Raw genomic sequence first — 14,617 nt, 5'->3', positions numbered from 1 at the left:
AAAGATACATCAAAGCTTAGGGTCCTGTGGGAGGCAAGTTTAATCAAAATTTGGTCAGTTTAGCTAACAAATACTTTGATGGGTCAGTGCAGATAAATAGTTCAGCTAGCCATTTATCCAACAAAGAGCAGGCATGTGGAAGGCCTGTGTCTGACTCTTATTACCACAAACTAATAACAAAAGGGAGAAATTATAAGGCTAGGTGTGAATCTAAATTTCCCTGGAGCCACAAGGGAAAGGGATTTCCTCCATCTCTCTCTTCTTAGAGTATTTCTTTAGAGAACTTATAAATTTTTTCTCCATCCCTTTGAGATTTATATAAATCTGTAAAAATCTACTAGATAAGCCTCTTGACAGTTTTACAATGCAGGAGTGTGTTTCTTAAGTTTTCTAGGACCCATCTCTTCTAAATGTAAACATCAAGAAAGACAGCATCACTACCTCCCTGTCTCTATGGCAGTGTAGCCTGGGCAACTGGCTCCAACTTGTAACTACTCGCTTGCCATAGAGATACGAGAAGCTTAATTTTTTTTCTTGGTATAAAGACAACTAACACAAATGGACACGCCAATGACCAGGAGAATTTAGGATGAACTATATGGCAAATGGTGCTCTCAAGTCAAATTGGGAGATGGGGGTGGTGGTTATCTATGAATATTCTTTAAGTCATGTGGTGAAGGGCAATCCTTTACAGTTTCCCAGAATGAGAAGAGTGGGTGATTTCTGTAACTGTCCCTGTTTTCCACGACTACAGAACTCAAGTAAAGCTCAGCATTGCCAGTATCGATGCAAGAATGGACAAAAAAGATCAAAGCTGCAGAACACGGCCCAGAACTAGGCCTATGAATGTATAGATACATGAGTTATGACAAAGGTAAAACTGAAAAATGGTGAAAAGTTGAATGTTTTCAATAATTGTTGCAAACCGATGACCATATATATGGTGGGAAAACTGCACCATGCACAAAAATTAATTCCAGGTGGACAGTAGTCCTCAATGTGGAAAGTAAAGTAATACAACTTCAAAAAAATAATATAGGAAATTAACTTCATGGTCTTGGTGGTAGTTAAAGATTAAGAGCATGATTCATAAAGTAAAGGCTTGAGAAATTGGACTACATTAAAATTAAAAACATCTGTTGAGCAAAAGAAACCATTAGAAAAAGGAAGCAAGAAGTAGGAAAAGATCAGTAAACATATATAATGAACAAAGGGCTCATAAAAGGAATATATAAACAATTCGTACCAATCAACAAGTAAAGAAAAGACCTAATTGAAAAACAGACAAAAGACTTTAGCAGGGACTTCATAAAAGTGCATATCTAAATAAGCAATAAACATATACAAGGAGAATCAATCCATTTATATGAGTGAAAGGCAAATTAAAACCATAATGACGGAGGCGCCTGGGTAGCTCTGTTGAGCGTCGACTTTTGATGTCAGCTCAGGTAATGATCTCAGGGACATGAGATTGAGCACGGCGTTGGGTTCTGCACTGAGTGTGGAGTCTGCTTAAGATTCTCTCTCCCTCTGTTCCTCTCTCCCACTCACGTGCTCGCTCGCTCTCTCCCAACAAAACAAAACAACCACATGACATATACACAAATAAATTTCAAGACCAAGTAATGAAAATGAATGCACAATAACTCATATAAGAGCTAAATTAATCACACAAATAAATGTTAAGCCAAAGAAGCCATACTCAAAAAAGAATATATACGGCATGATTCCGTTTTTGTGAAGTGTAAAAACAGTGTAATCTTTGCTGTTGGAAGTTAAAGCCCACCTCTACTGAGGATGATGGAATAGTGATTGGAAGGAGGCAGCAGGGTCTCTGGGGGGCTAGCAAAGTCTTCTCCTTGATATGGGTGTGGTTACATGGCCGTGTTTGTTTTGTGTTGTTTCAGTGTGCTGTACATTTATGACTTGTGGGCCTATCTCTATTCATGTTATGCTGCAATTACAAAAGAAAGAAAAAGAAAGCTTTGTAAATACTAGTGTCAAGAATGCTATGGAGCACTGAGCACTCCATCTGTTGTTACTAGGACCCTAAATTAGTACATCTTTTTGTCAGGAGTGATAGTGTAATATAAATATTTTTTAATGTTTATCTTTTTTATTTTGAGAGAGAGAGAGAGAGAGAGCAGGGGAAGGGCAGAGAGAGGAAGGGAGAGAATCCCAAGTAGGCTCCTTGCTGTCAACACAGAGCCTAATGCAGGGCTTTGATCCCAAACCATGAGATTGTGACTTGAGCTGAAATCAAGAGTCATGTGCTTAACTGAGTGAGCCACCCAGGCGCCCCATGTAATATAAAATTTTAAATTATTAAATTATTAAATTATTAAAATTGTTGTGTTTTAATGTTGAATTGATCTAAGGTATTGGCACTCTTTACACAGAAGCAGTAAAAATAAATGGATACTAGTATTTCTATACTTAATCTAGTTCCTAATTTGGTCTGGTTCGCCGGCCTTTTGGTAGCTACTTTTCAACGTAGTAAGTCTATCTAAAGTACTTTACAATTTGCAGAGTGCTTCACACACATTCTTTCATTTGGTTTTGACAGAAATGCCAGTGTTGACCATCATTATCTCTGTTTTAAGAGAGGTTGTTTTATTTAGAGAGCAGCAGAGTTATGACGTGAAACCAGTTCTTCTGATTCCATGTCATAGGCTCTTTACTCCCTTTTTAGAGATTGCCCCTTAGGTTGTAGTTGTGGTGGTGGTGGTGGGTTTTTATTGCTGGGAAGAAAAGGGAGAACATTTTTAGTTTGTAGGTTCATATTTTTATATGCAAATTCTAGGCATTGTATTGTATGTAATATTCCTGTCCGTGAATTTAAAAAAAAAATGAGAAACTAGAAAAAATGATGATTTCAAAATCCTTAGTCACTGAAGAGTGCTGAACCTAAAAGAAATAAGTCTCAAGTTGGGAAAGGCAGTAAGTGATCATTAATACCCTGGTGATCACATTAGTAGGCAACAGGGAGGAGGGTCAGAGCAAAAAGGAACATTACTTTTTTCCCCCGCTCAAGTCAGGTCAATAATAATAATAACACCTAACACTTACTGAGCACCTAGTATATTCCAGGTATTGAAGCCTTTCATACCTTAACTCATTTAATTATCTAGGCAAACCTAGACTTTATTCCTATCTTAACATGAAGAAGCAGTGACTCAGAAAGCATGATTCTTTACAGAGAGGCTCTTCATAGGAAACTTAAAGGTCTTATTGACTACAAATGGGGAGGAAATATTATCCATGACTAAAAATGGTTTTAAATGAAAGGAAAAAGTTTTAAGGTTTCCCAAATGCTATCGATATACAAAGAAATTTTAAAATTCCATTTCCATTTGGAATGACCAATATTCCTCTTGCTATGCACTGAATTTATAAAACCACTCTAAGATTATAAAACCATTTGCAAAGAACCAATAAAACCGAAGCCCTGGCTCTTCGTTAAGAACTTTTCCCAATATTGCACAAAGCATCCGTCTTGACTGTGCCCACACTGTCACCCTTTCACGTGTAAACAACAGTTTGAGAAGTCGGTAGGTGAACAGGTTTAAGCAGTCCAGGTGGACCTTCGAACCTGCTCAATAGCACCCAGTACTTATCAAAATGTATGCACAAACCCGGTGCAGACATAGCATTGATGTATACTAGCACGTGCAGACACACAAGCCTCACTTGAAGGGATGTGCTCAAAGGTCTTCTCTACCTACAATTCTGTTTCTTGATGAGGACGGAAAGAAGCTTGATTTGTCTTCAATGAGGAAGAGTTCCTGCCGATGTCTGGTGAATTGGGCAGTGAAATATTCAGGATGAGGGTGCTTCACATTCTTTGGGAGCTTCAGAGGCTCAAGCATACAGCTGAATGGGATATTCTCGGGCAGAGGAATATCGCTCTCCTTAATAGGCATCTTGATTCCCAGCACTTCAGCATAAGTAACTAGGACCTCCCAAGGGGCATGGATCTTGACAAAATACGTCTTTCCATCTTCAGAGTTCTGTAGAAAAAGAAGGCAAAGATAACAGGAAGCATACCAATTTACTTGTTACCGAACTGAGTAAAGACACAAAGTTTTATGACAACTCGAACAAATCACAGATGTCACAGCACTTTCAATTTATTGAAACTTTTCAGCAAAATCTTCAGAGGAACAAATGCTCAAAACGTGTATCTGTATTATTACACTTACATATGTGTATGTATGTATATGTATGCATGGTGTGTGTGTGTGTGTGTGTGTGTGCGCACGCATGTGTGTGATAGAGACAAACAAAGAATATTTTTAACAATAAAATTCAGGGGGTGACTGGATGGCTCAGTTGGTTAAGCATCCGACTTCAGCTCCAGTCATGATCTCACAGTTCGTGAGTTCAGGCCCCACATTGGGTTCTGTGCTGACAGTGTGGAGCCTGTTTTGGATTCTCTCTCTCCCTCTCTCTCTGCCCTTCCCCTGCTTGTGCACACTCTCTTGTTCTCCCTCCTGCTCTTTCTCAAAATAATAATAATAATAATAATAATAAGCTTAAAAAAATTAAAAAAACATTTTGAAGGAAATTCCAGAAAACCAATAGATGGCGAGACATTAAAAATAAATAAGTAAAAGAATTTGCCATATTCATGAGCAAAGAAAGTTGTCTTGGCTTAAGTAGTGGGTATACAGATGATGGTCAGGTTAACTAGTTAGAGTGCCAGATTACAGACAGCCTTCAAAATGAGAGATATGATTCTCAGGATCCACATAAGAGTGAAAACATATGGTATCTGTCTTTCTCTGCATGACTTATTTCACTTAGCATAACACTCTCCAGACCATGGGAGAGGGGAAGGAAAAAAAAAAGTTAGAGAGGGAGGGAGCCAAACCATAAGAGACTCTTAAAAAATGAGAATAAACTGAGGGTTGATGGGGGGGTGGGAGGGAGGGGAAAGTGGGTGATGGGCATTGAGGAGGGCACCTGTTGGGATGAGCACTGGGTGTTGTATGGAAACCAATTTGACAATAAATTTCATATTAAAAAAAAATGAGAGATATGAAACAAGAACCGTATCTTCACTTTCTTTGTATCCTGAATGGAATTATGTCTATTTTTTTCAGTGTCTGCTCATTGTCTTATATTCATATCCTTGACCTACTTCTTTACCAGGAAGACCATATGCCCTACCATCCAGATAACAGTAGCCAAAAAAACTATTGTATTGCTCTCAAACACAAAGTCTATTTGGTCAAAGGCCATAACAATTGCTTAAAACACCAAGACTCTGGTACAAATTAACAGCTACACTTACCCTTTTGTCTTCAATTTCCAACTCAAGACCTGTTTTTCTGAGATTTTGTTCAAATTCTTTTCTCCTTTCCTATGGGAAAAAAAATTGATAGAATTATGCAGAACACTTTTATTTGCCCCGTGATAAACAGACTCGTTATTCCAGATGGTGCTCTGCCCCTCCCATGCTTGTATATAAAAGTCCTTTATACATTACCCCCATCTCAGCACCATGTCCTGCTTTTCGTCTGTACTAAAATTCACAATATAAGTATAAAAATCCAAAATATTTAGGAACAATTTCCAGGAAATGTGCAGGACTGCTCTCTGAAAGTATGTATAGAACTTTACTAAATAACAGTTTAAAAAACTAGATAAATAGAGAGACATGTCATGCCCTTGGTCAGGAAGACTCGGTATTAGAAACACATCAACACTCTTAAAAAGAAAGGATATATTTAATTCAAATTTAAGCCAAAATATCATTGTGAGTTTTTATTTTGATTTTATCTTTTGAGAGAGAGAGAGAGAAGAGAGAGAGAGTGTGTGTGAGCAGGGGAAAGGGGCAGAGGAAGAGAGAGAGAGAGAGAGAGAGAGAGAGAGAGAGAGAGAATCCCAAGCAGGCCCCATGCTCAGCGTGGAGTCCGACACAGGGCTTGATCTCACAACTATTGAGATCATGACCTGAGCCTAAATCAAGAGTAGGCCGCTCAACCGTCTAAGCCACCCACATGCCCCTCATTATAACTTTCTAATGGTAAAGAAAAGAATAGCTTCACTTAGAAAAAAAAATAAAATAAATTAATTTAATTAAATTAGATTAAGTTAAAACAATCATTACTTGTGAGCTTTAAAAAAATGCATTGATTGTTGAAATTTTTTTTTTGGCTTTCATTATTACCTAAGTCTGAAGAATTTTATAGTAAATGAAATTTTAAAAGACTGTTTTATGGTATTATAGAATGCCTATCTTCAAATGCATAGGTCTACCTTGATATATCTTAAAGTTTACAAGAAAGAGTAAAAGATAATTTAAGGTGTTTTTCCCCTACTTCCAAAGTTTGCCACATATGAGCACAGGCCTATGACAGTGGTACAGATTTTCCTTTCATAATTGCCCTTCTTTCACATTACCAGAGGGAGGCAGACTGCAAACTTCCAGAAAACCAAAAAAAAAAAAAAAAAAAAAAAAAAGGACTTAGGCATTCAAATTACTGTTATCTCTTATCAGAATTGAGAAAGTGAACCACTCTTTTCATTATAGTAACAAATGCTTTTGCAAGTAACATGACTGCCAAAACTGAAGAGCTAATAGGATTACTAGGTGATGGGCCATTAAACACTACTTTTATGATACATCACTGTAATTTGGGGATATAACTCAGGTGTCTAAAAAAGATTAAAACTGCATAAACGATAATCTTTCTATTCCAATCTACTCATTTATCTGAACAAGCTTAATTGACACTGCCATAAAAAAACAAGAGAGGGGTATAGTTGAACCTGAACCACATCATTCTAGGAAAAACTCTAATTCATTCAAAAATATTTTTGCAGTTATCAATAATGACAAGTTCTAGGGAAGTGAATGGCTGAGCAAGAAACTAAGATAAATGGAAAGGGGAGTTCAAGGAAGAGAGCCAGGATGCTAGAATAGTCACTGGGGCGCCTGGGTGGCTCAGTCAGCTAAGCGTCTGACTTCGGCTCAGGTCATGAACTTGCTTTTGTGAGTTCAAGCCCCACATCGGCTCTGTGCTGACAGCTCAGAACCTGGAAACTGCTTCAGAATCTGCATCTCCCTCTCTCTCTCTGCTCCTCCCCTTCTCGTGCTCTGTCTCTGTCTCTCTCTCTCTCAAAAATAAACACAGATTTTAAAAAAATTTTGCAAATAAAATAGTCATCGATGTATGAATTGCAATAATCAATAATTTAAGGAGTATTGGTGAAGAGAATGATAATGAACCAAGAGCTCAAACTGTTGAGAAATGAAAGGAAGACCCAGGGACACATTAATGACAGCAGTAAAGCAGGGCAATAATTAATGTGAGAAGAATAAAAGCTCAGGAATTTTAGGGATGAGGTGGGGAGAGCTGCCTGTAATCAACAATGAGATACAAGGAGGGCGGAGCAGGCATTTGCCCATCTCCCGAAAAAGGCAACTATCACCTGAGAGGACACTTGGAGAATGCAGGGAACTCAATGAAGAGCCCAGTTACAGGCGGACATTCAGAGAAAAAGAAAATGATGACAAATGAGTGAATTTCAGGGGCTTGATGGAAGGGTTTCCAGGGAAAGTGTGGAAGAAAGGGACAGGGTTTTATGGGGATAATATCTGTTGTTCTTTTATTTTTATTTTATTTGACATTTATTTCCTGGGTAAGTATGTTAGTAAATGTGTGTGTACACACTTACACATATGGATTAATGTATTAATTCATTATTTCAAATATAATTATTTCTTGAGCATCCACTATGCTGCAACCACACTGTTTTAGGCATTTGGGTACACAGCAGTGAACAGGACAAAGTCCTTGGTCTCATGAACTTAATTTAGGGTGTTGGACACACAGCAAACAATTTAAACAACATATACACAAGTTCAGAAAGTGATGGGTTATAATGAAAAGAAAACAGGATAAGGAATAGAGCACAATGTGGAGGACATTTCAGGTGGCCTGGATTAGCCATACGTTTTCAAAGTGAAAATAAATACTATATTCAGACACACACCTCAAATTTTGGAGGTCACGTTTGATATTCTGGAGCTATGTAAACAATATACATACTCCCAGTCACTTGGGAGAAGAAAAAGAAGGTAGTGTTCAAGATGTCCAAAAAAAAAACCCCAAAAAACAAATTGACTTTACACATCCAATCCAATCCATTATTAGGCCTGTTTTCTAATCTTCTCCCTCAGTCTTAGCTTTCAATAACACTTCAGAGGCCTCTGACCTCTACAGCTTAATTCAATGGGAACAACCCTGATGAACTACAGGAAGTGTTTCTTTTAAGGATTCCCAGTTTCTCTTCCCTTAAGTACTTACCGCCTTGGGGTCTGCTTCTTTCTTTAAATCATCAACATAGGAAAGCACAAAATCAATTTGCCTAATCCCATCTCGGAAGAAGATAGAATCTTTGCTTTGTTCATCTTTTTTAAACTGTAGGAGACAGAAATGACACACTTTCCAGTTTTATTTTCAAATGGCAAAAACATGAAACGAATTAGCTGACATTTGGTCTAATTTGTTTCAATCCTGAATTGATGGGTAAAGACAAATAGCCAGTTTTCACCAACAGAAGATTATGCTCATTTTGGAAAGTGAACTTCCATAGGGAAGATATATACATATACCAGGAAGACTCAAGATGAAGGTAAGCATTTAACTACATGCACACACAACAAAAATGGTGCAATTATACCAATATATAAAATGAACACATGGATACATGGATCCCAAAATGCATATTTGGAGAGAGACTTGTTAGCTTCATTAAATAACATGCCAATGAGTCAGACAAATAATTCATGTTCACACACTGCTTTGGGGTGGAATTAATTACCGACCAATTAATGAATCTCATTCTAAGAAAATTGACTTATGACTAATGCTTCTCTGTTTTCATAAAATTGCCACTTTCTAATTCAACTTCTGAAGGGTTAAAGTAAAATCAAAGTGCAGTTAAAAATCAGAAAGCAGATAGCTTGCCAGCTGGGTTTACTGCACGTAAACGCTCATGCAGATCTCCTTTCAATTCTGATCCCTACGTGAGCCCGAGTCCATCTTTGGTTAAAATTGGATGTTATCAATTGTCTCAGTGGAATAGTCAAACTGACAAATTCAGCATTCACATGTTGTATATTTCATTAATTCCTTTCCTTTCAGAACTACAAAAACACTAGAGAGCTTTAGAAGAAGAGATTTCACGTTTGACTGATGTGGCCTTCCTCAGAGTTTATATGTAATGTGTAACACGTAATATTTCAAATAGCCCAGATATATCTAATACTTAGACTGATGCAAACAGATGATATAGTGGATGTTAGTGATCTCTCTAACCCTGTGGCGCAGTTATAACTTAACACTGGCAACTTTCCAATTGCTTCAGCTAACCTGTGAACGGAGAACGGGATGTTTTGTTTTTGTACTGCTACTTGTGTTAATTTATGAGTTTCTGTTATGGTATTCTATGCTGTTTTTCACCCAACTCAAGCCAGGGAGACCTCCCCTAAAAAAGAATGGATGTATAACAGTCATGTATAATAAGACAAAAATCTCATGTTTGAAGTGTGTTCTATGAAAAATAGAACTGTATTTTATCTATGTGAAGGCATAGCTGATATGTTTCAGGAAGAAGTAGCTCCTAATGCACAGAAAGAAACGAGTGGGAAAATGAGCAAAAAAACAAAACACATCCAGGGAGTCTAGAGAGTAAATATAGAATATAGTAATTCAAATACTATGTCTGAGTTCTCTGCATCTAACCAAAAGATGCATAATCATCTCCTTTTGCCTAAAACAAAGTAAAAGAACCTGAGAAAACTCAAACTGTTTTCCTGTTACCCCTTGATTTACAACTCACTACAAAAAGAAAAAGGAAACAATAAAAAAAGTCATTTGAGCTCTTGTAAATCATAATAATATTAACATAGTTTATGAAATTCACCAAAACTCATGGACTTGGGGCAGGAAATAAAAGACTAATTAGACTAAATATAATCAAAGCAAAAAATTAGAGGTAAAAATCCTAATAATCCTTTTGCTCTCATAGCAAAATCTGTGACAGCCAAAATTTGCATGGTTTTTTAAGTAGGCTCACAGCCCAGAGATCAAGGGTTGCATGTTCCATCCACTGTGGCATCCAGGTGCCCCTGGGAGAGATTGTTTTTAAAACAGTATACATTTACAAGTGTTTTTATTGTTTGGGCAAGTAAATCTAAGTCCACAAAGAGAAGTTCTGATGACAGAAGTCATGCACATTGAAGTCAACAAAAAATCACACACAGAGTATTTGACTCTTAGAAAGTAAACAAAGTAACCCCCAAAACAATTAGTGTTCTCAGTGTTCAGTCACTGAAAGCCAGATGCTACCTAGGAAAACCCAAACTTCTCTCATTATGCTGTGTCCTAATATAAAGAGTAAATTGCTTAAAATGGAGAAATTGGCTTGCCTGGGTGGCTCAGTCGGTTAAGTATCCAACTTCAGCTCAGGTCATGATCCCATGGTTCATCAGTTTGAGCCCCACATCAGGCTCTCTGCTGTCAGCTCAGAGCCCACTTCCTAAATTCTTTCCCCCACCCTCTCCGCCCCTACCCCATTCTCTCTCCCTCTCAAAAATAAACAAACATTTTAAAACAGATGAAGAAATCCCTGGTAACCTTGTAGATCACCATGACGTACCTGTCTTGGTACTGTTAACAAAAAACTGATTGAAGCAAATGAGGGGAGAAAAACTTGATAACTCTGTTACATATAACTGAAGGCTATTAAAAAACATCGTTCTTTTGTTTTGCTCAAGGCATGACATAAAGATAACATTTTGCCATGTGTGTATGTGTCTGTGTTTATATTTGATTTGCTCTTAGAAATTCCAGTGTATAATAGGTGAACATCTGGGTGGATTTTCTTTGAATGAGGTAGTTATTCTGAGGTTCATAGTCCAGGATTCCCACTAGGAGTTCATAAATTCTAAAACTGTAGGTAAATTGTCTGTATATGTGTGTATATGTATGCAATATATATGTGTGTTTATATGCAAATATAAAAAATATATTATATATCAAATATATACATTACATATATGTAATATATATATGTATACACAGCAAATATATATAATATATATAAATTATATGTATATAGATAGACACACATATACATTTTTTAGAAAGAGCATCTACAGCTTTAATCAGATCCAAACAGAATTAAGAATCACCATTCTAAAATCTCAATTGCCTGGAGACTGGGAATCAGTGACAAAGTCCCCACAAATCAATAGTATACACTGGAATAAAAAGGACTGGGGCTACTACTGCAGCCATCCAAAGCGTAAGCAGCAGCATTCAGCGCTTTTTTACCAAAAGACGTCGCTTCAGGAACAAATTGAATCGCTTTGCAGACTGTGAAACAATCAACAGAAAGTTAGCAAATCCTGCCAGAGTAAAGAAAAGATTTCCAAAAAACATACACACAAAGACACAAATCTTCAGTATGATTACTCAGGTGTGTGTGTGTGTGTGTGTGTGTGTGTGTGTGTGTGTGTGATATTTACAGTTGCAGGGTGAGAGAGGCTGGCAAGAAGGAAAGAAGAACGAACATAGGAAGAAAATAATGAAGAATAAAGGAAAGGGGAATAAAAGAGACTTCAAAGTAAATTTCCCTAAGTTCTTTATACCGTAACGTTAAGTGGAACTGAATTGAGGCAGAAAGGAGAGAGAAAAAAATAATGAAGGAAAACATGAGAAAAAGGGAAATGTAAAGTAAAATATGTAATCAGTTAAGTATGCCCATATATATCAGGAGAAGAAAATTACTACTAAAATTACTACAATTATACTGTATGGTATAGAAGGTTCACCTAATAGCAGACAATATTTCACAGCCTCCCAAAATACTGGGGGAAGGAAAGGGGAGCTCATTCAGTTAAATGCTAAGCTGTCTTCAATCTTCAGTTACGGTGACCATTATTTTTAAGACACCAAGGCAAGTAACGAAAAACATCTGGGAAAATCAATAATATTTGAAAGAAAACCAAATAATGCCACAAAAAGGCAAGTACTGTGTGTATTTTATACTATAATGAAATGATAAATAACCTAATAAAATTATCAATTAAAAGTTTTACTTCCTGTCATGGAAAGTTTTGCTGAACCTGTTGTTTTCATAAAATAAGCTAGAGCCCTAAGCAGCGGTGACTACTGGATGAAAAATCCCTGCTCCATTACCTGAGAACCTACTCTGCATAGACGAGTTAATACTGCTGTTGCTTAGAGCAAACAGACACAAGATGGATGTTGGTCGCTGCTAAAGTATATTTTACACTGTATTTTTCTCCTGGGCTGAAATTTTTCATCTTAGCATTTTGATTTTCTTGGAATCTTTCATGAGGTCCACAAGTTACTGTTATTCTCAGATGTTTTTCCTCAGTTCATTACAGAATCATTAAGGGAAAGGAAAGAGTTATACACTAAGGGGCCAAGAAGGTCCACATTATGAGTTTCATGGGTTCTGTCTGGCCTATTTGCTTTCTGTGTGCTCCTTTCTCCATTAAATTGTATTTATCAATTTAAAAAGAAATAAATGAATATATATATTCACACACACACACACTATTATACTTATGGGGTGGGTTTTTTTTTTTGTTTCTTTAATTTTGATTTTAAAAGAAATTAAAATTAAAACATTTCCATGGGCTTCAAAAAGTATCCTGGGTCCTAGAAGGCACTGTGCTTACTGTGCCTAAAGAATAAGTTGGCCACAGGGTCATGAATTAACTAGATACCATATATTCAAGAGCTATTAAGAGTGTAGGGTTAAAAAGTTACTTAGATGAGTGCTAAAAAGCCTTCTGTAATCAATACATCTAATATCAAGTTAGTTTGCAGCTTTCCAAAATCATATGATATCTTCATGGTATAAAAGCCAATGGGATCAGGGTGCCTGGGTGGTTCAGTTGGTTAAGTGTCTGACTCTTGGTTTCAGCTCAGGTCATGATTTCCCAGTTTGTGAGTCCGAGCCCTGCGTTAGGCTCTGCGCTGACAATATGCAGAACTGATTATCTCTCTCTTCTCTGTCCCTCCCCCTCCTCGATAAATAAACTTTAAAAAAATATTTGAAAAACAAAAAAAACAATGGGATCAACACCAGCAGCTGGTTGTGAAACATACTGACTCAATATTTAATATTTTTTAAACATGTTAAAAGATCAATAAACCACCAAAGGATTGATTACAAAAAGATAAAATTAACACTCTACCGACTAAAATTATAGAACAGCTTTACTAAATATTTCCATCATGTGCTAAATTGTTTGCTTTTTATTAAAATATGGATAACACCTGGGGTGCCTGGGTGGCTCAGTCAGTTAAGCAGCCAACTCAGTTTTAGCTCAGGTCATGGTCTCACAGTTCATGAGTTCAAGCCCCACATTGGGTTCGGTACTAATTGTGCCGAGGCTGCTTGGGATTCTCTCTCTCACTGTCTTTGCCCCTTCTTGCACTCTCTCTCTCTCTCTCTCTCAAAATAAATTTAAAAAAAATAACATAAATAAATAAATAAATAAATAAATAAATAAATAAACATAAATAAAATGTGGGCAACTCTGAAAGTAATGAATAGGTATTTTTATAATCATTGCTATTTCCTTGTTATCTTAGTAACTATTTGCTGTATTTATTTCTGGTTTTCTCTAAGCACTGACTGAATTTTTTAGTATAGTAAATCATTAATTTTAATAGACATTTTCTTGACTTTTTCATAATACTACAATATTAAAATAAATTTTCATATATTATAAACTTTTCATAAAAACAGTTTTCTCCATGTAATTTCAATTCATTAAATGTAAACTAATTTTGGGGCGCCTGAGTGGTTCAGTCAGTTGAGCATCCAACTTCGGCTCAGGTCATGATCTCATGGTCTGTGAGTTGGAGCCCCGTGTCAGGCTGTGTGCTGACAGCTCAGAGCCTGGAGCCTGCTTCAGATTCTGTGTCTCCCTCTCTCTCTGCCCCTCCCCCGCTCATACTCTGTCTCTCTCTGTCAAAACTAAATAAACATCAAAATTTTTTTTTAATTATTTGTAAGAAGACACTTTAGAGTCCTTTCTCTAGGAAGAGAGTTGATCACCTATATTATTATGCCACATAGTAGGGGGTGTCAATAGCATCTTCCTCTCATCATACATAATTTGTATCACACATCTGTAGTCCTCTTTATGTATTTCTTTCTTCTTGTACTCCTCCTTGGCCATTTTTGAATATCATCAACAGACCAGCCACTGACCAATATGCACACTACTTAGTGTGCTAGAGAGGGCAGCACTTCTGAGATTGCTGGCTCCAGCTCCCGTCTCAGCTACTAGATCATTGGTGAGACAGCAGGGTGGGGTGTGGGGGGGGGGGGGAATCCAATATCATAGACATTTCTAGAATATATGTTGTAAGAGAATGAAAATCAATATAATTCATGGAGTTGTAATACCACAAGCCATTCAATGCTGTGAATTTCTAAGCAAGAAAAAGTCCAGTTGCTCTTGAGACTTCGATTTCACATTAAAAACTACATTAACCCTCGATGTTAAGGATGTAGATACTCAATCTACAAACTGTAAAACTTACTTACTGAG

General features: G+C 36.9%; 1 protein-coding gene across 5 annotated transcripts in view; it reads right to left on the bottom strand.

Annotated features, from left to right (window-relative positions):
* The window catches only part of ANO5 (anoctamin 5), a 95,776-nt gene that overhangs the window by 59,711 nt on the left and 21,448 nt on the right, over window positions 1-14,617 (bottom strand). For 3 of the 5 annotated variants that reach the window (XM_058688466.1, XM_058688467.1, XM_058688471.1), the window contains exons 4-7: window positions 11,352-11,393; window positions 8,319-8,432; window positions 5,297-5,365; window positions 3,726-4,010 (exon numbers count right to left, since the gene is read on the bottom strand). In XM_058688466.1, coding sequence (XP_058544449.1) covers window positions 3,726-4,010; window positions 5,297-5,365; window positions 8,319-8,432; window positions 11,352-11,393 — 510 coding nt within the window. The remainder of the gene's footprint in view (window positions 1-3,725; window positions 4,011-5,296; window positions 5,366-8,318; window positions 8,433-11,351; window positions 11,394-14,617) is intronic. The other 2 variants (XM_058688468.1, XM_058688470.1) reach the window with 1 other exon arrangement.

The sequence above is a fragment of the Neofelis nebulosa genome, chromosome 10, assembly GCF_028018385.1.
Source record: "Neofelis nebulosa isolate mNeoNeb1 chromosome 10, mNeoNeb1.pri, whole genome shotgun sequence".
NCBI classification, from domain to species: domain Eukaryota; kingdom Metazoa; phylum Chordata; class Mammalia; order Carnivora; family Felidae; genus Neofelis; species Neofelis nebulosa.
The sequence above is the reverse complement of the archived record's forward strand: the minus strand, read 5'-3'. Positions and strand labels throughout refer to the sequence as shown.